Below are 24,731 nucleotides of genomic sequence, written 5' to 3'. Positions count from 1 at the left end.
TCGACCTCCCAAATGTTAGGATTATAGGCATGAGCCACCGTGCCCAGCATTCTGGTCATTTTTCTTGTTCCAAGTTTGAAGATAGAGTGGCAAAATTCTAACAGTCGGTCAGCTCTACTATTACCTACAATTTAGGTCTGCATATTATGTTCCAGTCGCTGTTAAATTCCTTACTTGGATTAGCTCATGTAATTCTGGCAACCATATTATGAATTAGGTACTTTTATTTCACCCTATTTACTGAGGGCACAAAGATTTCAGTGACTTCTTTGAGTTTTTATTTTAAGATGGATGCTCACTCTGTCACCCAGGCAGGAGTGCAGTGGAGTGATCTCGGCTCACTGCAACCTCTGCCTCCCAGATTCAAGCAATTCTCCTGCCTCAGCTTCCCAAGTAGCTGGGATTATAGTTGCCTGCCACCATGCCTGGCTAATTTTTATATTTTTAGTAGAGATGGGGTTTCACCACATTGGCCAGGCTGGTCTCAAACTCCTGGCCTCAAGCAATTCGCCCACCTCGGCCTCCCAAAGTGCTGGGATTAGAGGTATGAGCCCCCGCCCCTGGCCCAAAGATTCATCTTTATACTAGCTCTCTCTCCTGAGCTCCAAGACCTTATTATATGCAGCTGTTACCTGGACGTGTCCACCTGTATGTTTCACACATACCTTAAGTATATATAACATGTCCCAGCTGTCTCTTTCTCTCTCTCTCTCTCTCTCCCCTACCCCCCCAATTCTTTCTCCTGTTGTGGCAATCCTAGTGTATGGTGCCAGCATCAGCCCAGCTGCTGTCATGATAATCTGAGAACAATGCTCCATTTGCTCTTCACTAGTTAATTCCATGTAGAATTAGTTCAGGCTTCTCAATCCCCACTGCTACTACATGAAGATAGGTGGTCACCTCTCACACCAGTCTACTATCTTCCTCTCGAACTTCCCTTTAAAACTGAGTTTCCTGTAGTCCCAGCACTTTGGGAGGCTGAGACGGGTGGATCACGAGGTGAAGAGATCAAGACCATCCTGGCCAACATGATGAAACTCCGTCTCTACTAAACATACAAAAAAATTAGCCAGGCATGGTGGCGCATGCCTATAGTCTCAGCTACTCAGGAGGCTGAGGCAGGAGAATTGCTTGAACCCATAGGCAGTGGTTGCAGTAAGCTGAGATCGTGCCACTGCACTCCAGCCTAGCGACAGAGGGCGACTCTGTCAAAAACAAACACACACACAACAACAAAAAACAGCTTCCTGACCTTGACCATTGACACTTTGGGCCAGGTAATGCGTTGTTGTAGGGGCTGCTCTGTGCACTGTAGGATGTTTAGCAGCATCTCTGGCCTCTACTCACTAGATCCCAACCCCACCCCTCTTAGCCATGACAACAAAACTTGCTTCCAGACATTGCCAGATGCTCCCGGGGAGGCAAAATTGCCACTAATTGACAACCACTGCCTTAAAGCATTCTCCATTCTGCCCCTGGAGCATTACTTTCAAAATGTAAATCTAGTTACATTACTTATTTGTATGTCCCCATTGTCCATGGAAGTAATATAAGTAAAGGTGTATATACTCTAGAGAACTGCACAAGACAATCAAATTGTGCATGGAAAGAAAGTATTGGAATATCCATTTAAATTTGTTTTGTATCTAAAAAAACTAAGAAAGTTGTTAAGCTTTACTTTTGGTGAATGGCTGAGAGTTGTGTACATAAATAATTTACAAATACACTGAGGGATGCTCCGGGATTTTTACTAATGGGTGACTAAATACTTTGGAGGCCACTGGTCTATAGGAGAAAGTCTAAAATCCCTCTGACCACACAGCACCTCTATTGTTCTTTATCTCCGAAGTCCCCAACCTTATTCTTCTAACCCATGGTACTACCTTGTAATTCCTTTCATTTGAGGTGTGTGTTCATGATCTGCACCTTGGCTTATGCTGTTGCCCTGTGTTCACACAAAACTCACTGCTTGTGTACAATCAAATGTTACTCTCCTTGATGAAGAATGACCTGAGAATTAATTTTTTCCCCTCTTTGTGACCTCCTTCTACCTTGACCACCCATTTTTTCGTGGCTTCCATAATTCATTGTTGCATGTGTATGTTTGTATAGAAAGTCTCTTCATCAGTCTAAAGAGTCTTAAAAACAGGACCAACGTCTTCTTTGCCTTGGTCTCCTCTGCAACTAGAACAGTTCCAGACATGTAGAGGAAACTCCAGTTGTTTTATGAATTAATAAGTGGATTTGTAAATAAGCATAAAGGCCTAGTGTTTTTATTATGATTTCTGTTTCCCCCATAAAATATAACTGAAGGAAGGTACATGTCAGACAGCCTTTGTAACACTTCCTTGTAAACTTTTAACAGTGAACATGGTAGGGATTATTTCCCATACATATTTTCCATGGCATTGAGTCTTGGGCACTTCAGATGGAGCAGGATTGGACTATTACAGGGCTCAGTGCTGTTTGAGGATGTATCTGTGGACTTCACCCAGAAGGAGTGGCAGCTCCTGAACCCTGCCCAGAGGCTCCTGTACAGGGATGTGATGCTGGAGAACTACAGGCACCTGGTGTCAATGGGTAAGCCCAGCTTCCCCCATGCAACTCCCAACAGCATGCAGTTCCTATCTTAGGAAGCAAATTATTGTAGAGAATGATGAATTTCATGTTTGAGATTTGGGAGTCAAGACTCTTTGAGGGTACTTTGAAGAATATTGTATTCTTACTTCCCTGGTGAAAGGGTCTACTCTGATGAAGCACATTGGGACACCATTATTGTGTAGCTTCTAGAGCTTCTCCATTCTTGTTCTCCTTCAGAAAGCCTGAACCCTAAGCAATTTTTCCAAGTCTCCTGTTATTTCCCATAACAGGGCACTGTGTTACCAAACCTGAGCTGATAGTCAAGTTGAAGCAAGGAGAAGAATCATGGATATTAAAGAGAGAACCACCAAGTCAGAGCCACTCAGGTGAGTTGAGGTCAGGTAGAAAGAAGCTGGGGGAATTAGATCCCAGGTGGTCAGTCCAGGTGTTGGTATCTTTGAAATATATTTTAGAAATCTCTTTTAGAGGCTCCAGGCTTTTAAAAGTAACAGAAGAAAGATGACCACCATATCTTAGATATCAAACCTCCAAATATTCTCATATATAAAGGTTTTTTGTTTTTCTGTCTGACTTTTAGGAAGAGACTTTCTTGTTTTTTATAGAATCCAGTTGCTGTCTTCCTCATCCTAGACCTTTATGTCTGTGTTTCTCTCTGTCCAACAATGGCCATTATTCACCTTCTCTCTGGTGTTAAACACCCTGTAAACATGCATTTGTTCATGCATTCCTTTATTTGACAAATATTTATTCGGGACCTGCTACGTACCAGTCACATTCTAAGCACAGGGGATACAGAAGCAACATCTCTACTCCTATCAGTAGATCCAATCAGCAAATGAATACATATTAAGCCAGGTAGTGATCAACATGCTGAAAAAGTCAGATGAAAAAGATACAGACTCCTAGAGAGTATTGTTTTAGCAAGAGGAGACAGGGGAGGCCTCTTTGTGGAGGTGAACATTTGAACAGGAACAGTGAAAGAGAGTTTTCAGTGAAGGGATGGACTGAGCCATGGATTGTCGGAGAGCTTTCCAAGCCAGGGGAATAGCAGGTGCCAAGATTCTGAGAAAAGAGTGTGTTTGTAGTAATTAGAGAACAGCAAGGAAGTCAGTGGGACCAGAGGGCATCCAGCAAGGAGAAAGAAGCAGATAAGGTGAGAGAGTTAGCTGGAGGGAAAGCTTTATAAGCCGAGTAAGACTTTCAGTTTCACTGAGTGAGATAATAGGTAAGAGAATATGGCAAAGGCTATACCTTTTTTGTTTGTTTGTTTTTTGGATTTTTTTTTTTTTTTTTTTTTTTTTTTTTTTTTTTTTTTGAGATGGAGTCTCGCTCTGTCACCCGGGCTGGAGTGCAGTGGTGTGATCTCAGCTCACTGCAACCTCCGCCTCCTGGGTTCAAGTGATTCTCCTGCCTTGGCCTCCCGAGTAGCTGGAACTACAGGTGCTTGCCACCATGCCCAACTAATTTTTGTATTTTTAGTAGAGATGGGGTTTTACCATATTGGCCAGACTGGTCTCGAACTCCTGACCTTGTGATTCGCTTGCCTCAGCCTCCCAAAGTGCTGGGATTACAGGCATGAGCCACCGCGTCTGGCCAAAGCTATACCTTTAAGCACTACATTTGGAAGCCAGGAAAACACAGGCCTCTAGCAAGGGAGACTGAGAAGGACTATCCAGCATGGTACCGGGAGAACCAGGAGAGCATAAACAAGGTGTTTTAAGAAGAAAGGAGTGAGATCTGATATGCAGATGGATGTGTAGAGTTCAGCATTGCCTCATCTTTTCCTGAGAGGTATCCACAAACCACAAGGAAAATATAAAACAAGATGTCCAACTGGAAGTTGGAGGCAGCTGAAATGCTAAGGCAGCTGAAATCCTTATAACATATATATTTTAAGGTGGAAAATCTGCCCAAAGCAATGAAAATCAGGCTTGCTTATAAAAGAAGAGGTAGAGAAAAAAATACTATGCAAACCAGCACTGTGGAAAACAGTGTTAGATATATTGTACAGACAATATTTACTTAGAAAATTTTCCTTCAGTGAAACTTAAAAGTGGTGAGGGATTACTTTTTAAACAATGGGACAGTAGTAGCATTGTTTTGAAGGATATCTAGGTTCTGAGGAGGGCTAAGGACAGAATGTGTACTAAGTGGAAAACATGAGGGGAGGTTTGTGGTTGAAAATGAACAGTTTTGGAATTATATAGCCTGATCTGATAGGAGCTAATACTGTAGACTTACGGGATGGTCATTTGAACATGTATTGTGAATTTAGGTGTAAGAATCTAGTATCAGATCTAAGCATTAAAATCTAATATCAATTTTTTTTGTTAGCATATTGACTTCTGTTTTTTTTATCTACTACAGAAAAATCCTAAGCTCTTAAGCACACAATTGGTATTATTGCATACAGTGTGAATTGCAGAGGATAACAGCACCCATAGACAAAATTGTTAAGACGAAGATCAAAAAGGGTCCTTGGACTATGTTAGGTAGCCAGGTGTTTGCTTTCTCACAGAAAAGAGAAACCAAAGAGAAATAAAACATGTGAGAGCAGAATTAAAAATTAAGAGTTGGCCAGGCACAGTGGCTCAACACTTTGGGAAGCCAAGGCTACAGGATCGCTTGAGGCCAAGGATTGAAGACTAACCTGGGCAGTATAGTGAAATCTGCCTCTGGAAAAAAAAAATTAATTAGCTGGGCATCCTGGTGCACACCTGCAGTCTTAGCTACTTGGGTACTTGGGAGGCTGAGGTGGGAGGGTCACTGGAGCCCAGGAGTTGGAGGCTGCAATGAGCTATGATTGCACCATTGCACTCTAGCCTGAGCAACAGAGTGAGACCCTGTCTCTAAATAAAATTAAGACCAGGCACAGTGGCTCATTCCTGTAATCCTAGCATTTTTGGAGGCCAAGGTGGGAGGATCACTTGAGGCCAGGAGTTCGAGATCAGCCTGGGCAACATAGCAAGATCCTGTACCAAAAAAACAAAACAAAACAAAACAAAGCGAAAATTAGCTGAATGTTGTGGCACACATCTGTACTCTCAGCTACTCAGGAGACTGAAGTGGGAGGATTTCTTGAGCCCAGGAGTTCGAGGCAATGAGCTGATTGTACCATTGCATTACAGCCTGGGTGACAGAGCCATATCCTGTCTCAAATAAAAAATAAAATAAAATTAAGAGTTGAAAATTTATGTCCATATAAAAACGTGCCCATAGAGATATATAGCAGCTTTATTCATAACTGGCAAAACCTGGAAGCAACCAAGACGTCTTTCAGTAGACGAATGGATAAATAAACTGTGTAGTACCTCCAGATAATGGAATGTTATTCAGCACTAAATAGGAATGAACTACCAAGCCATGAAAAAACATGGAGGAACCTTACATGTATTATCACTAAGTAAAACAGCTAATCTGAAATGAAAGGCTATATGACATTTGGAAAAAGGCAAAACTATGGAGACAGTAAAGAGATTAGTGGTTGCCAAGAGTTAAAAGGGAGGGAAGGATGACTAGGCAGAGCATAGATTTTTAGGGCAGTGAAACTATGCTCCCTAGTATTGTAATAGTGGAGACATATATATACACACACATTTGTCCAAACCTATACAATGTACAACACCAAGAGTGAATTCTAATGTAAACTATTAACTTTGAGTGATTATGATATGTTAATGTAGGTTGGATCATTTAAAACTATATACCTCTCTTGTGGGAGATGTTAATAGTTGGGAACTTTGTGCATATGTGGGGGCAGGGGATACGTGGGAACTCAGCACTTCCCACTCAATTTTGTTATGAATGTAAAACTGATCTAAATATAGTGTATTAAAAAACAGTATTAAGACAGGGCACAAACAATTGGTAAAGTAAATCAGCAGATTGAAAGAGGGAAAAGTACGATAGGCCAACAGGACAGATTACTGTTGATTAACTCTGATAGAATCAGGTGGTAGCACCAACAATCAGGATATGAGGTGAAATGGATCCTGTTGCAAGCATGCTTGTCCTCTCATATATTTTAACATTCTGTTTGGACATTGTTTTTCCGTATCAAAACTGCATGGAGAGATGGGGCCTGAACTATAGGACTGAGCTTTAGGCCTGAGGAAATGAATGATTTGTATTTTTAATTGGTGTGCATAATGGAAAAGAAGAGAAAGATTAGAGGCATGTAGAGTGAAGTAAGAATTCTCCTTAAGTAATTAAGGTATAGGGAAGAGAGAGAGAGAAGGATCTAATCTTTGATTTGCCTCCAAACATAATCTGTGCTCTGACACTTCCTTTAATCACCCTTTAGTCTTCATTGTCTCCCTATTGTGTCCCCTGTCTTTACCCCATGCTTTGATTATCCTCTATTGGATTAATCATTTTCCTGACTTCCTTTGTTCTCAGTTCACTATATCTTATTTTATTCCAAGATTTATCCATCTTAAGGTCATATTGTAATAAGCCAAAGCTATTTGTATTAATTTTTGACTTTGTCTCCTTTTTTTACAATAGTGCATGTTTTATCTTTGCTTTCATATTACCCATCCAAAGACTAGAATAAATATTTGTTTAGGACTTCTGTTATCCCAGGATATTGTGCCTGAAACTGAAGAATCAACTCAGAATACAGCACTTGCATACAACCCCCTTCTTAAGAAATGTGTTAAGATTTATAATGTATGGTTAATTTTTCCTATGTTTAGAAGTCCAGAAAGCCAATAACATGAAAGAAGTCAAGAAAATAAAGACAAATAATTGAGGCAAGCTTTATTAATCAACAACAAAATACTGACTAAGAGAAGTAAAACCTTAAGGGAAGCATTTAATATGGCCACAAACACAGTGCCCTCAAGAAAAATGTCCCATAAATGTGACTCATTTGGAACAAGCTTGAAAAGTGTTTCCGAAATCATTATTAATGATATAAACCATGTAAGAAAAAAAGTCAGTTGAATTCAGTAGGTGTGACTTCCTTGATATTAAGCATAATAAAACTCATGCAGAGAATAAACCCTGTGAAAATGATCAAAAGAAGAAGTCCCCCAGTCATAATTAGGATTTTGTTCAACATCCGAAGGATTCATCTTTGGAGCAACTTCTTGAATATAATAATCGTGGGAAAGGCTTTCACAGAAAGATAGTCTTTGTTACATGTAAGAGAGCTCTCATGGTAGAGAAACCTTCAGAAAGAAACAAATATGGACAAGTTTTATCTCAAAGTTAAGGCTCAATTCTCGTCCAAGAACCCTTAGGGAAAGGAAGCCATATGAGCCCGGTAAAAATGGGAAATCCTCATGCATGAAGTCAAAACATGCACTCAAGAAATTCACACAGGGCAAAAACACTATGAAATCAAACTTTACCCAACATCAAAGAATGTACACAGGAGAAAAACCTGATTAGTGTAAAGAAAATGAGAAAGCCTTGAAGAAGTTATACCATACTCAAAATGAGAGAACTCGTGCAGGGGAGAAAAATCTATCAATGTAAGAAATGTGGGAAATTCTTTCATGAAAAAGCATGCCTTACTCAACATAAGAGAGCCCACACAACAGGAAAACCCAGCAAGTGTAATGATAGTGAAAGAGTCTTAAAGAAGGAATCTTGCCTCACTCCCAATCAGATAATTAAAACAAGAGAGAAAAACTGTAAAGGTAATAAATGTGAGAAACCTTTCTTTGAGAAGTTGAAACACACTCAACATCAGAGAAGGCACTCAGGGAAGAAAACCAATGGGTGTAATGAAAGTGGGGGTGCCTCAAGTAGGAAGTCACAACTTACACAAAGCCAGAGAGCTCACAAAAAAAAGAGAAAACCTGTGACTGTAATAAATGTGGAGAAAGCTTCCATAAGAAAACAGATCTCAGACAGCATCAGAGCACACACAGAGGGAAAAAAAAAAAAAAACCTATGAATGTAATGAATGTGAAAAATTCTTCTTTGTGAAGTCCAACTACAGTGAACATCAGAGAACTCACACAGGAGAAAAACCATATAAATGTAATGAATGTGGAAACTCCTTCTGCCAAAAATCAGCCTTCTCAGTACATCAGAGAATTCACACAGGAGCAAAACCATATAAAAGTAATGAATGTGGGAAAACCTTCTGTGTGAAATCAAACCTTACTCAACATCAAAGGACTCACACAGGTGAGAAACCCTATAAGTGTAATGAGTGCTGGAGATCTTTCTGTGTGAAATCCAACCTTGTCGTGCATCAGAGAACTCATACAGGAGAAAAACCCTACAGATGTCCTGAGTGTGGGAAAACCTTCTATGAAAAGTCAGCCCTCACAAAATATGAGCTAAATCACACAGGGGAAAACCCCTATGAGTGTAATAAATGTAGAAAAACCTTCAGCCAGAGGTCCTCCCTCACCAAACATCAAAGGAAAATACACAAGAAGAAAACTCCCATCAATACCCTCCATGTGCAGAAACCTGCATCTTCAAGCCAAATTTGTCAAACATCAGCAAAATCACAGGGCAGAAACCCTAAGGTGTTAATATATGTAGGAAAGTATTTATTTATAGGTTATAATGAATAGGAATTAGAAAATTAGCATAGGAGTGAAACCACATGAATGCTTTGAACATGTGAAAGCTTTCAGCAAGTATTCAGAGCTGAGGAGGAAAAATTAATTTTAAGATATATGAATACAAAAATATTCTTGTGCATAAAATGTTTAAGTAGAGGTCATCTTTCTGATGTAATATCAGAGTAATTAAAAGATTAGAAAATGTCTTGTTCTTAATGGAATGTGAAACATGATCCTTTCATAAAACTATGAATTATTTAAGTCATTGACAATAGCGTTAAATATGTGTGAAGATTTCCTGAAGTATATTGGGCTATATATGATTACATAGGATATGAGTGTGCTGTATAACATAAATTATGTGTATGTTAGATTTACACATGGGAACCCACCACTGTCTCTGAATCACAACAATACAACATATTTTATAAGTGAAAATTGAACAGTCACACAACCTGTGGCCCAACAATTCCAATTCTAGATACATACCATAAAACAATAATTCTCAACTGGGTTTCCTAATGTGTGTTTGGAAATATGTTGTTTTGATTGTCAACATGATTGATGTGCTACAGGCTCTTGGTAGATGGGAGGCCAGAGATGCGAACTTCCCTACAATGTATCAGTGAAAGGACAGGAAATAGTCTTATCCACAATACCAGTAGTTTCACTGCAAAAAAAAAAAAATTTGCCCTATAGAAACTCTTGCACATCTGCACCCACAAATGTGTACAAGAATGTTCACTGCAACATTGCAATAGTTTTTTTAAAAAAAAATTTACAGAAAATATCCAGATGTTGATTAACAATAAACTAAATAAGTGTTGGCACAGTCATATGGTAGAAATAATATACATCAATGAAAATGAAACTCTATTAAACACATCAGCATAGTTATATCTTAAAGTAATGTTGAATTTAAAAAAGGGAAAAATATAGATACTATGTTATGTTATTTATGTAAAGTTCAAAAACAAACCAAGAATACATTGTTCAGGAATACATATATAAGTAGTAAAATTAGAAAAGAAAGCAAATGGATGATTAACACAAAATCTACAATATCAGTTACATTTTAGGAGGAAGGAGGGGCTTACATTTATGGAGAGAAAAGAGAGCCTTCATGTTTCTTAAATGGGTTATGGATACACAGGTATTCCTTTTATTTTTATTTGTATCATGTGTATGCATATTTATATTCATATGTGTATCTGTTAATAGAATATCTTATTTTCAAGAAAAGCCTTAAAATAATGCATTAGAACATTAACAGAGGTGATGTTTTGTAGTAAGAGTTGTAGTTAAGATTTTTTTTTTTACATTTGTCTATTTTTCTGTAGTTCAAATCTCTTTAATGACTGTTTTCAAGTATCCATACCACTAGTCATTTAAGCCTACCCTTGATTTTCTTGATGGTCTTTTTCCATTTGTTTCCTAGTAGGATTTCTCCTAAATTTTTTAAAATGATAAAGTGAACACTGACCAAGATAGAAGAAGTAAGGAAAGTGGAAAAGCAAAGCAAAGTACAGTAGACTTTAAACAAGTAGAAACAAAAAAGAATCAATAATAAAAGTTATCACAAATAATATGAACAAATTGAATTCCTACATCAAAGACACAGATAGTTTAACAGTGAGTTGAAAAACTAAATCCAACTATGTATGGCTTGTAAAAAAAAAAAAATGTACCTAAAACCAGGTGACAAAGGGAGTTTGAAATTTAAGGGATGACAAAAATAGATCCAGGTTTTTTTAAACATTTATCCGCTAAAGTGTGACAACATAAAGGTAGTGTTGTTATTACCTTGTTTAACCAAACTTCCATGGAGTTGTAGTCTAGGGAATAGGATGGATGTTAAAAGCTGTGGCAGGGCCTGCTAATCACCCTGCAGTAGCCATGGTTCCCTTCTTCCTTTAATAGTAGTACTCCCTAGTGAATGCTGGCAGGGCATATGGCCACCCAACTAGACTACATTTCCTATCCTATTTCGCTACCAGAAAAAACAAGAAGGAAATGGCACCTACCTGTCCATTGTAACTCTCACATGGATTATTTGGAGAGTGTAGACATTTATTTCCAATGGATTTATTGAGAATTTATCCTCCTTTGAATAACAGCAAAAAGGCCATCAAATATACAACAATAATGGATTGGCTAAAGGGATTATCACACATCCAAAGGACAGAATATCTTGCTATATGTCAGTAATAGAAAACTCTGCTATAGCAGAATTTACTACGTGCCAAGCACTATTCTAGAATATAGATATAGATACAGATAGATATATTGATATGATAAAAATGTTATTTAATCCTCATAACAACCTATGAAGTAGATACTGTTATCCCCATTTTACAGATGGGTAAACCAAAGCACAGAGGTTAATTTGCCCAAGGGCATATACCTAGTAAGACATGGAGCCAGGATTTGAGTCTAGGAAGTCTGACACCAGAGGCCATGCTCCTAACCATTAGCTTCTTCACTGCTCATCAAAAGTGATCTTGTAGGGGAAAATCCACTGATAGGAAAGTATATTCATGTTATGTTTCTTTTCTATCTGCAGTTAACATTTCTAACCTTTCATGGTCTGAGAATCCACAGGAAACTGAAAAGGGCAGGGCAGGGAAGGGGCTTTCAGGTACGTCTGTCTTTTTTATTGATGGTGCTCTCTTCATTGTCATTTCTAGTGAGAAACTTTTAAAGATACCTTGTTTTGATTTTATTTGGAATGATGAACAGGGCACTGAGCATGGGGCAACTTCTAATCTTGACATTGCCTCTAACCAACTGTGTGACCTAGTCTAGCCCAATTTTATTAATCCTTAAATTGAGGAGGCATATTTAGATAATACTATAATGCCTTTCCATTTTTATCATTCTGAACTTTGTATGTCAATCTATAGGGCAATCAGCACATCCTTAGAGGCCGAAGGCAATGATGGATATAGTATGAGTGTAGCGCCAGCTTAGGTCGGGAAAGAATGAGTGGAAAATAAATAAAGCATGTGTCTTCAGAGAATGTCTTTGGAGAAGGTGGAGACTGAATTTTCTCAGCTGCACCTGCTGACTCTCTCCTGTCTTGAGTGTGCCCTCACAGACATCCAATAAGCCTTTTCTTGTGGAGTCTTTCCCCTGCCAAGCCCCTCAGCTTAGCTCCCTGCTTTGAGAATTGCCCTGAAACGTCCATTGGCACACAACTCAGTGGGTCTCTGCATGGGGTAACACCACGCAAATTTTGCACACTCTGAACAGAAGGATCAAGAATTGCTTATAGCCCAGCTCCTTGCCTGGGGCTTTTCCACACCTGCCTAGAGCTCTGGTATGAGGTCTCACTGAATTTCTATTCCTGGAGTTTTGTCCTCGTAACACACAAGATCCATTGCATTCACATGGAGTCAGTATCTGAGCCCCAAGCACAGCTTCACTTTAGACAGGACCTCCCACCTGATAACCTGTTTGTCTCTGATGGTACCCATTGGCCCCTGAATCTCACACTGGCTTCTGGTAAACTCGAACCAGGGGTGCTAGGAACAAATACAGGCCAGAGAGTACATAAGACATCCAGAAGCTGCAGAAATCTAGTGTCCTCCAAAACACCAAAGAAACATCAAGAAATCCTGGGCCTAGGAGGCTGGAGTCCATTTTTATTTAACATTTATTTCTTGTGGAGTCATTAAGGTCATTTCATGGTACTGAGTGCTGTGAATAATTCAAAGACAGTTAGCATCCAAGTCTGGGTTTTTTGGCAATATGGCGTATTGGCAAAGCACAACGTGCGATGGAAAGCAATTCTGGGATTTAACCCCAGCACTTCTGCCACCTACCTGTTGATGTTGGATGACTGACTTCACTTCTCTGAGCATCCATTTTCTTATTAAAATAAAGATGACATAAAATAATAAGATATCAATACTAACCTTACAATAAATATGTTAATTGGTACACTTAATTAAAAGAACCTAGCAAAGTATCTTGTGTAATAGAAGCAATGGCTTTTATTAGGATCTTGTTATGCAGCAAGCAAGGGTATACATGCCATATCACATTTAATCTCCAAAACAGGCCTACAGGATAAGTTCTCTTTCCATGCTCATCTTAAAGATGAGGATAACAAGGCTGATAGATATTCCTTAAAATTACTGGAGTTAGACCAGGCATGGTGGCTCACTTTTGTAATCCCAGCACTTTGGGAGACTGAGGCGGGCAGATCACCTAGGTCAGGAGTTCAAGACCAGCCTGGCCAACATGGTGAAACCTGGCTCTACTAAAAATACAAAAATTAGCCAGGTGTGATGGCGCATGCCTGTAATCCCAGCTACTCTGGAGGCTGAGACAGGAGAATCACTTGAACCTGGGAGGCAGAGGTTGCAGTGAGCCGATGTCGTGCCATTGCACTCCAGCCTGGGCAACAGAGTGAGACTCCATCTCAAAAAAAAAAAAAAAAAATTACTGGAGTTATCGAGAAGCCCAGATCCCATAGAGAGTTTTTACTCTCCTTGCCTCTTCCAAATCAGCACAAAATATTCATGTTCTTCCTAGTTGCTCTCAAGGAACTTACCTCTTAGAGTACCAGGCTGCATGGTGACCAGGCTATACTTGGCAAGAGCAGAGTTTCTAGAATCATCTCTTGTGCACTTTGATGCACATTCCTGGCCTCCCATCCAGCACTCTATTCCAGAGAAGGAAGCAAATGTCCACTCTCCAGCCCTGGACCCAGCACATAGGGAGCCAAGGCCTTCTCTTGCCTGCCATTCCCTTGAGACCAAGTCTAGGACAGCCTGGGAACACTTAATAAGATTCCCCAATGTTTTGTTTCTACCTTACAGCAGCACAGGTCAATTCCACCTGACATTCTCCCCATTCCACCCCCAATCTCTCGGCAAAGGTACTTTGCAAGACACTTTCAGTTTGGTTCCTAGGACCAATACTTTTGACGAACAAAGATGTGGAGTCTCCCCCATAAGGCTGTAGACAGAGCAAGAGCAACCTCTTTTCCTAAAATGGAACTGTATGTGTGCAGAAGGAGCTACTGAACATCTGTCCCTGGTGACTTCCTCTGGGCAATGCAAGACCCCATTTCCCATAAATTTCTGTGGCACCTTTATTTGTGATTATGCAAGAGTTTCTGCTTTATTGGGTACACTGAACGCTTGCTCTCAAGGTATTTTTTTTTTCTTTCCCATAAATGCAGGATTCTTTCAGTACCCACAGAGATTATAATTAGAAATGGTTTAAACACAATCTCTGTGTGTGTCTCTCTCTCTGTGTGTGTGTGTGTAAAATCAGGAAGTTGTCACAAGGTATAAATCAATTCATCTATTAATATACATGAGACACTTAAATAAAACTCTAGGAAATGGAATCCAACAAGGTACTGAAAGAATAATAACCATAATCAGTAGCATTTCTTTTGGGAATGCAAAACAACAACAAAAGCAATCATTCAAAAGGAAAGCATTGGTCACCTTTGGAGGATGCTTTGAAAACTGGAAAATAAAGGGAAAGAATCATGAATTCTGCCTTTCTTGTATGAACTGTTCCTCAGGGTAACCAAATAATTGTGAGGGAATGTTTCTCTTGCCAGAAGTATTACAACCAGCAAATGAAGAAATCATGTTAAAATAAGTATATTACCATTTTGTAATCCCTAATGCATTAGTGGAGCTGGGCAATGATCATCAACAGCTGCTAACATTAAAAAAAAAAAAAATGTGGGAGGCCACGTACAGTGGCTCACACCTGTAATCCTAGCACTTTGGGAGGCCGAGGCAGGCGAATCACTTGAGGCCAGGAGTTCAAGACAAGCCCAGGCAACATGGCAAAATACTGTCTCTGCTAAAAATACAAAAAAAATTAGCTGGGCGTGGTGGTGCACACCTGTGGTCTCAACTGCTTGAGAGGCTGAGGTGGGAGAACCACCTGAACCCAGGAAGTCAAAGCTGCTGTAAGCCAAGGCCACTGTACTCCAGCCCTGGCTACAGATGTCTCAAAAACAATTTGTCTCGAAAAACGTGGGGGAAGCAACAATAATTACGTACCTTCTGATGAAAGAATGTACCACCATATATTCATGTTCAAAACTTGCATCTAAATCTGATCAAGGCCAGGTGTGATGGTTCACACCTGTAATCCCAGCACTTTGGGATCACCTGAGGTGGGTGGATCACCTGAGGTCAGGAGTTCGAGACCGGCCTGGTCAACATGGCCAAACCCCATCTCTACCAAAAATACAAAAATTAGCCAGGCATGATGGCACATGCCTGTAATCCCAGCTACTTGGGAGGCTGAGGATGGAGGATCACTTCAATCTGGAAGGCAGAGGTTGCAGTGAGCCAAGGTCATACCACTGCAACTCCAGCCTGGGTGACAGAGTGAGACTCCCTCATAAATAAATAAATAAATCTGATCAAGCCTCTGGTACCAATTTACATGAAATGACAGGAACAAAGGAACATGTTGCGTGACTTCTCAGAGATGTAATCAGCAAGCCTAGGTGTGGGGAAGTAGGACAAAGGATCTGGTTCCTTAACAAATAAAAAGGGCAACAGGAAAAGCAACTGAATAATATATAGATTTTAAAGCCTCAGAGATCTTTACACATTCTGATACAAGGAGGAGGAGCTTCATTCCCTCCCCTTGAGTATGGGCTGCACTTGGTGACTTATATTTAGTGAATAGAGTATGAAAAGAGGAAAATAGTACCTTCATAGTGAAGAGACCTGGCAGACACTACCAGAACCAAGTGATAAGGTTAACGACACCAGTGACAAGTCACATGGATATCATACGCTCCCTGATACGAAGTGATTAAAAGCATACATCACCTCCATGATATTCTTTCCCAAAATGTATAACTCTAGTCTAATCATGAGAAAACATCAGACAGACCCAAATTGAGGGACATTCTACAAAATACTTGACCAGTACTTTTCAAAAGTTTATAGAAACTGCAATCATATGTATGAAAATTATATTTAAAAACATAAGAAAATGTGTGTAGGACATATGCACCTGACAACTAAGGAGATGGTTGTATGTAGGCTACTGCAATAGAGAGAAGTTCATTAATTAGAAACATGTTTTAAAAAGAGGACTTGGGGTTTTATAACACAAGGGAGTCATTAAGGGAAGGGTGGTCTAAGTCATATAGGGAAGGCGTGTTTTTTGCAATTAGCCATTTCCTGAAACACACAAGAGTGGGGCATTTCTTATCCATTCCTATTTTCCTGGAGTGAATAGCTCAGGTAAAGTTGAATGCATCCATTCAAAAGAAGAAACAACACTGTACTCCAGCCTGGCGACAGAGTAAGACTCTGTCAAAAATAAATAAATAAGAAGAAAACAAGAAGAAGAGGAAGAGGAGGAAGAAGAAGAAGAGGAGGAGGAGGAGGGGGAGGAAACAAATGTCAGATAATCTCACTTCCCGGAAATAATAACATTTAATGTGGTTGTTTTTCAAATCTGGAATTATTAAAGAACTACATCTTATGATTATCTCTTCACTCAGTAATATATTTTTATAATGTAACTGTCTCAAATGTCTGTAACACTCAGGGAAATAAGCTCCCATTCAAAAGCGTAGTAAACATAAATATACCTGGGTGAAGCACCAGAGGATATAAACAGGCAATTTGCAGAATGACAACTCTCAAAAACTAACACTCATATGAGAGGTGCTCACAAATGTTAATAATCCAGGAAATGCAAATTGATGCAACAATGAGATACAATTTTACACCTATTAGATTGGCAAATATTAGGAAGTTCAGTAAAACTGAGTGTTGCGGGGATGTGGGATTACAGCAACCTCATGCACTGACCTCCTAATTGGACAAATTGAGGAATCCCCCAGTGTGTGTGGCTTGATGGAAAACAGGCTCCAGCTTCCACCAGGGATGCTGCAGGATGCTGTACATTTTCTTTCCACACCTGCTGACAGGCAGGGCCTGGGCCCGCTCCCTGCGACTGGCCACTCAGGTTAGCCTTCCCAAGAATTTGAATCAGGTGCTAAAGGTACGAAGACCCCAGAAAAGTTAGCGATTCTTCTCAGAAGAAGCAATGGACTCCAGCACCCAGCAGTATGGCTTTGAGTGTCCAGTGTGTTTCTGCCTGTGGCAGGGTCCTCCCAGGACTGCTTCTGTGCATAGCTTATCAGTATTCTTCCCAGCTTCCCCATCCGGGAGTGCTTGGTTCTTCAGCTTTCAGGAAGATGGAGTAGACACACTTCTCCCTATTCCTCCCAGTAAGGACAACTAAACACTCTGGACATTTGGGAAACTTTCAGCCATTATTTCTTTGAATACCTTTTCAGCCTTGTCTTCTTTCTTTTCTTCTTCTGCAACTTCAGTGACACAAACACTGGGTCTTGTGATAGTCTCACAGGTCCCTGAAGCTCCGTTCATTGTTTTCCATTTATTTTCTCTCTGTTTTTCAGTCTGGGTGGTTTCTCTAGTTATAGTTCCCAATTCAGTGATTTTTTTCCCCTCTCTCTCCTCTATTTGGCTATTGAGCCCATCCATTTATTTTGGTTATTGTATTTTTTCAGTAGATTTAGTTTGTATATAAAGCAAGTATAAGAATATTCTGAAAAGTGGGGAAAAGAAGGCAGCCCAGCTAGGAGACTTGGGACCATCATAGTGCGTTCTCCTGGCTTTCATTTTGTCTCATATATCCCAGACTTGAAGAAGTTCACGACCTGGAAACTCTAGTGTTTGAGATGGGGGGAAAAGTCCCAACAAAAACCTACTCCCTCTAGACAAAGCAAAAACAAAACAGAAAGCAGAAAAGGGGCAGCCTTACAAGATAGAAACCCTTGAGACAATAACCTTTCTACTCCAGCCAAACACCACAGAAAAGACTGTGGCCCACCCACACTCACACAAGCAAAGGCAGAGTGGAGATCCTAGAATTCCACCCACACCAGGCTGTAAAGAGGCACCTCAACTCTCCCCATGGGCTCCCTGCAATATCAGTGAAGACAGTCAGGGAGCCTGGACTTCCACTCCCATCCAGCAGTTACGAGGTGCCCCTCTCTGCTCTGCTGGGGCAGTGTCCCAGAAAACCCAGAGGAGGGTCAGGACTTTCACCACCAACTAGTGGTAATGAGGCCACCACCACTGTGGTGTCAGTGGAGGCCCCTTGGGGAGCAGTCATAAGCCATCCCACCCAATTGTCCCCCAAGTCATGGAGGTCTTAGTAGAGGCCTACGGAGAAGATGGAATTCCCATTCCCACAACCAGTAACGAGGAGAGAAAAGAAAGCGGGTGAAATGGAATGAAACATCAAGGATGAAATGGGATATCACTACAGACTCTGTATACATCAGAAGGATAGGAGGGAATACTACAAACAACTCTACGTACACACATTTGACAGATTAAACAAGCCAATTCCTCAAAAACTATAACTCACCCAATATGAAATGGAATTTTAAAACTGAATTTGTAATTTTAAAACTAAAATTTAAAAACATCTCCTAGACCAAGAGAGTTCATGGAGAATTCTGCCAAAAGTTTAAAAAAGAATTAACACTAATTCTACAAAATCTCTTCCAGAAAATTGAAGATGAGGGTAGACTTTCCCATTTATTTTATGAAGCTAGTACTAAATCTGATACTCAAACCAAAAAAAAAGATAGATAGTACAGAAAACAAAAGACTAACATCATGAATATAGATGCAACTTTTTTTTAAATTAGCAAGTAGAATTCAACAATGTAAAAAAAAAGTATACACAATGACCAAGTTGAGGGTGGCTTGTGCTGGCCTGCAGGTGCCCCTTGCTGTGAGCAGCCTGGGTGCCATGGACAGTGGCAGGAGGGCGATAGGCTCTGGGGCAGAAGGGGGCAGATCCCCAGTGAGGCCCCACCTTCAGGCCAAGGAGGGCCTGAAGGCTGGGGTCGGGCCACCAGCCCCACAGACCAGAGTGGGAGCTTGTGGTGCCTTTTCTGGGCCTGCCCATGGCTACCCATGGACCAGCTGGCATACACTTTCCCCCCTCTGAAGCCCATAATACCCCTGGGCTCAACCAGAGCTGAGCAGACACTGGGATGACCAACAGCAGAGAGGAGCTACCCACTCCAGAGCCTACTCTCTGCTGAGAGCTGCAGAGACAATGGGACCACCTGCAAGCAAAGAGGAGCTTCCCACTCCAGGGTCTCCTCTTTGCTAGGAGCTGAACACTCATCAGGACACCCTGGCTGTGGAAAGGAGCTACCCACTGCAGGTTTTCTCTGAACTGTCCTATCACTCAATAAAGCTCCTTTTCATCTTGCTCAGAGCCTCCACTTGTCTGCGTACCTCCTTCTTCCTGGTTATAGGACAAGAACTTGGGACCCATTGAATGGCAGGGCTGAAAGGGCTGTAACACAAACAGGGTTGAAATATGTCCCTTGCTCGCTACATTGAGGGTGAAGAGAAAGAAAGAACAGCTGTGGCCCTTAGGGGATCCCAGACCTTGGAGCTCCCCAAGCCCGGTCTATGACTCCTTTTTGGGAGCCCCGTGGTTCCTGGCATCTCCAAGCTTCCAGGCACCACTGTGTTCCCCGGTTCCAGCTGTGGAAGCTGCGTGCAGTGTGCCTGGCCCAGCCACAGCCTCACAGAGAGCTAGTGCCTATGCCAGCACCTGGAGCTGCCCACCCCACTGCAGCAGCTGACATGTCTGACTGCACAGTGACCAGACTCCACGCTTGCTCACACACCCCTTGCCACGCCATGCCTGACTTGCCTTTGGCAGACGTGGGATCCAGGCTGGTAGCATGAGCTGAGCACAGCCTGCCAGGCCAAGTGGGCAGAAGGAGCCCAGTGGGCCCAAACAAAACTTGGGCAAAGGGGCCACTGGCCACAGAGGTTTCTGGCCAGAAAAGCAACACCCCAAAGATCTTGTAACAAAGTGAGGCTTACTGCAGGAATGCAGGGCTGTTTTACTATTCACAAATCAGTCAACATAATCCAATATATTAACAAAAGAAAATTGATACAAAAGAAAATTGATCTTACCAATCAATACAGAAAAAGCATTTGACAAAACACCCATTCATGGGTTTAAAAATGCTCAGAAAAATAGAAATAGAGGGAATTTGTCCTAACTTGTTAAAGAGCATCTATAACAACTCCACAGCCAGCATCATACTTAACAGTGAAAGAATGAATGAATGTACCCTGAGAACAGGAACAGGGCAAGGATGATTGCTCTTACCATTATTGTTAAACAGTGTTAGAAGTTCTACCCAATGCAATAAGGTAAGAAAAGGAAATAAAAGGCATATAGATCAGAAAGGTAGTAATAAAACTGTCCCTATTTGCAGATAACATGCTTATCTAAGTGGGAAAACTCAAAGATCTACCAAAAATAGAATCAAAAACAAAAACTCCTAGAGCTGATAAGTGACTTCAGCTAGACTGCTGGATGGAATATGTTGTATTTCTTTATACTAGCAATGAACACATGGGCACTGAAATTTAAAATACAGTAGCATTTACAATGTATCAAAAAACAAAATACTTAAATTTAAATCCAACAAAACAGGTACAGGGCTTGCATGCTGATAACTACTCAGGTTTAAATTGTAAGAGATAGAACTTTCAGAAAAAAAAATAGAAAATATTTGGGATCTAGATAGTGAGGGAAAGAACTACAAAATTGCTGATGAAAGAAATTTCAAAAATCTAAAAAAAGAATGACCATACTTACTTATGGATTAGAAGACTTAATATGGTAAATCTGTCAATTCTTCCCAAGTTGATATAAGGATTTAATGCAATTCTTATTGTTACAGGCTAACTGAGTTCTACTGTAACACCTAATGGGAAAAAGGGCAAGCAGGTTTTATTCCTGGCCAGGAACGGAGGAGGGAGCTCTTTCTCTAAAGATTCCTTCTCCCTGAGATATGAGAAGCTGGGGGATTTTAAGGCGTTAGATGTGGGGCAGGGAGGTAGGTAAACACGTGGGGAGGAACTCCAGACGTGCAGGTGCAGATCATGAACATGCTTCTTCACATAATGTATATTCAGAAAATGGCAGCAATTATCTTCTATGGGTGAGGTTTTAGCATTATGATGATATGTTAATGATCTAAAGGTAACACGGGGTCGCTGGTTCAGGTTTGCCCCGGTTTCACACAGGCCTTATCTTCCTCTGATAATTGGCAAGGAGTCCTGCAGCCCCCGGGCCATCTGGAGTTCTTTTAACCAAGCTTACCTATAGATAAAGAAATAGAAAAATCTGTTTAAGAAAAGAATAATGAGTTTTTTCAGTTATCTACTGTTTAAGAAAATAATGAGCTTTCTCGGCTGTATCTCCAGGGCTGCCCTAGTAACACTATCAAAATCCCAGCAGGATTTTTTGTAGATATAGGCAACATTATTTGAAAGTTTGTATGGAAAGGCAAAGGCACTGGAATAGCTAACACAATTTTGAAAAAGAATAACAAAATGGGAGGAATCAGTTTCCAGTAATCAAGACTATGTGGTATTGGAGGATGGATAGACACATAGATCAATGGAATACAACAAAGAATCCAGAAATAGACCCACAGAAATATGTCCAACTGACATATTGCAAAAGTGCAAGAGCAATTCAGTGGACAAAAGACAGTCTTTTCAACAAAAAAAATGGTTCTGGAACAGTAAGACATCTATAAGTAAAAAAAGAAGGAAGAAGAAAGAAAAGAAAGAACAGAACCTCACCCTAGGTCTCACACCTTACATTAAAATTAACTTAAAATAAATCTTAGGTTTAAATTGTAAGAGATAAAACTTTCAGAAAAAAAAAATACAAGAAAATATTTGGGATTTAGATACTGAGGCAAATAATTGAAAACAAAAGCACAATCCATAAAAGGAAACTTTGGACTTCATCAAAATTAAAAATTTTTGTTCTGCAGAAGACCTTGCTACAAGGATGAAAAGACAAGCTACACACTGGGAGAAAATATTTGCAAACCATTCATACCACAAAGAACTAGTACCTAGGCCGGGCGCGGTGGCTCAAGCCTGTAATCCCAGCACTTTGGGAGGCTGAGATGGGTGGATCACGAGGTCAGGAGATCGAGACCATCCTGGCTAACACGGTGAAACCCCGTCTCTACTAAAAAATACAAAAAAAAACTAGCCAGGCGAGGTGGCGGGCGCCTGTAGTCCCAGCTACTCGGGAGGCTGAGGCAGGAGAATGGCGGGAACCCAGAAGGCGGAGCTGCAGTGAGCTGAGATCCGGCCACTGCACTCCAGCTTGGGCGACAGAGCGAGACTCCGTCTCAAAAAAAAAAAAAGAACTAGTACCTAAAATGTACCAGTGTTTTGTTGTATAAATGGGTTGCAAATATTATTATATATCCCCTGATATAAGGAATTCTCAAAGCTTAACAGAAAAAAAAAAATCAAATTAGAAAATGGGCAAAAGATGTTATCAAAAAAAGATATACAGATAGTAAGTAAGCACATGAAAAGATGTTTAACATCCATTAGCGAAGTAAAAATTAAAAACACAATGAGCTATCACTGCATTCCCATCAGAATGACTAAAATCAAAAATAGTGACAACACCAAATGCTGGTGAGGATGTGGAGAAACAGGACCATTGTACATTGCTAATGAAAATGAAAAATGGTACCACCACTCTGGAAAACAGTTTGACAATTTCTTAAAAAATTAAATATGCAACTACCATAAGATCCAGCAATTGCAATCCTGGGCATTTATTCCAGAGAAATAAAAATTTGTGTTCACTCTGAAAAATGGACATGGATGTACATAACAGCTTTACTTGTAATAACCAAAAACTGAAAACAGTCTAGATGCCCTTCACTGGGCAAGTGGTTAAACTGTGGTGCATGGATACCATAGAATGCCACTCAGTGATCAAAAGGAATGAGCTACTGATACATGCAACAGCCTGGATGAATCGCCAGAGAATTGTGCTGAGTCAAAAAAGTTACATACTGTATTGGTGCTTGAGGGCTCAGGAGGGTCTCCAGATGCCACTAAGGCCCCATTTCCAGCTGGTGTCCAGATTCTTGGCACCATCACAAGAAAGAGTTCAGGGATGAGTCAGAATAAAGCCAAAGGCAAGAAGCTTTTATTGCAAATTGAAAGTACACACTTAGAAGTGTGAGCCTGCTTGAGAGAATAAGTCACACATAATGGAGTTTGGGTGTCTAATTTTATGAGTGTTTCTTTAATTAAGGGGTGGAATATCCTGGAAAAGGAGGGGATTTCAGGGACATCCCCCCTTCACTCCAGTTATTACCACGTTTCTGCATTACTTGGATTTGCCTGGAAGAGTCATGGACATTGTCGCCCTGACCAGAGTTTCAGCCATTTTATTTCCCTTATTTTGGGTTTTCTGTTATGCTATGGTTTCTTTACCTAGTTCTTGTTTATTTGACTGGTTCTTCTTTCTGTTCTCTCTTTCTTTCTTTCTTTCTTTCTTTCTTTCTTTCTTTCTTTCTTTCCTTCCTTCCTTTCTTTTTTTCTTTCTTTCTCTTCTTTTTTTCTCTCTTTCTTTCTCTTTCTTTCTTTTCTTTCTTTCTTTCTTTCTTTCTTTCTTTCTTTCTTTCTTTCTTTCTTTCTTTCTTTCTTTCTCTTTCTTTCTCTCTCTTTCTTTCTCTCTCTCTTTCTTTTTTTTTTTTTTAAAAACAGTCTCACTCTGTTGCCCAGAGTGGAGTGCAGTGGCATGATCTCAGCTCACTGCAACTGCTGCCTCCCAGGTTCAAGTGATTCTCCTGCCTCAGCCTCCTGAGTAGCTGAGACTACAGGTACCTGCCACCACGCTCGACTAATTTTTGTATTTTTAGTAGGGGCAGGGGTTTCATCATGTTGGCCAGGCTGGTCTCAAACTCCTGACCTCAAGTGATCTGTCTGCCTCAGCCTCCCAAAGTGCTGGGATTACAGGCATAAGCCACCGCACCTGGCCTTTGGCTAGTTCTTATTTGAGTTTTTCCATCCTCCTGTGACCACCCAGTGCTGTTCCCATCTCAACATCATTCTGTTGGTATAGCATTCTTGAAATGACAAAATTTTACAAATGGAGAACAGATAAGTTGTTGCAGGAGCTAAAGAGGGGGTGTGATTGGAAGGAAGGGAGGGTGGCTACAACAGAGCACCATGGGGCAGTGCTGGTGCTGATTGACATGTTCTGTATCCTGACTGTATCATTGTCAATATCTTGGCTGTGATATTGTTTTGCAAGATGTTACCACTGGAGCATACTGGGTTAAGGGTACACAGGATCTCCCTGTATCATTTCATACAAATGGATGTGAATCTACAATTATTTAAAAGTGAAATTTAATTTATTAAGAAGGATCTTAGCAGTGATCCACACACAATGTAGGTTAGCTGTTACTACTGGGATGGAGAAGGGAAGAGGAAAAGAAAAGAAATAAATCACCTAAGGAACTGAGGCATCTACCTTATGTTTGTAGTGAATACAGATTTTCAAAAGCATGCCCCCCCAAAAGTGACTTTCCACCACATAACTTTCCTTTTTATCACTGAGTGGTGTTCCCCGGTACGTGTGCACTACCGTTTGTTTAACCAACCATTTGCCCAATGAAGCACATCTAGGTTGTTTTGGTTTTGGCTGTTACAAATAAAGCTG

At 40.5% G+C, this 24,731-nt stretch overlaps 1 protein-coding gene and 1 long non-coding RNA gene across 2 annotated transcripts in view; one reads left to right on the top strand and one right to left on the bottom strand.

Annotated features, from left to right (window-relative positions):
* The first annotated feature begins 1,415 nt into the window (after nucleotides 1-1,415).
* On the top strand, nucleotides 1,416-9,350 carry LOC135965664 (zinc finger protein 37A-like). Its single transcript, XM_074005463.1, has 3 exons — nucleotides 1,416-2,580; nucleotides 2,871-2,966; nucleotides 7,299-9,350. Exons 1-3 carry the CDS (start codon nucleotides 2,403-2,405, stop codon nucleotides 7,352-7,354), a joined length of 330 nt encoding a protein of 109 aa, XP_073861564.1. The 5' UTR covers nucleotides 1,416-2,402; the 3' UTR covers nucleotides 7,355-9,350.
* Nucleotides 9,351-20,534: 11,184 nt separating this feature from the next.
* Nucleotides 20,535-24,731, bottom strand: part of LOC123567145 (uncharacterized) — a 37,559-nt gene continuing 33,362 nt past the window's right edge. Inside the window, exon 3 of the long non-coding RNA XR_006689917.3 lies at nucleotides 20,535-21,332. This is a non-coding gene — a long non-coding RNA (uncharacterized lncRNA). The remainder of the gene's footprint in view (nucleotides 21,333-24,731) is intronic.

The sequence above is a fragment of the Macaca fascicularis genome, chromosome 10 (assembly GCF_037993035.2).
Source record: "Macaca fascicularis isolate 582-1 chromosome 10, T2T-MFA8v1.1".
NCBI lineage: Eukaryota > Metazoa > Chordata > Mammalia > Primates > Cercopithecidae > Macaca > Macaca fascicularis.
Note: the sequence above shows the minus strand (reverse complement) of the source record. Positions and strands in the feature narration are given on the sequence as shown.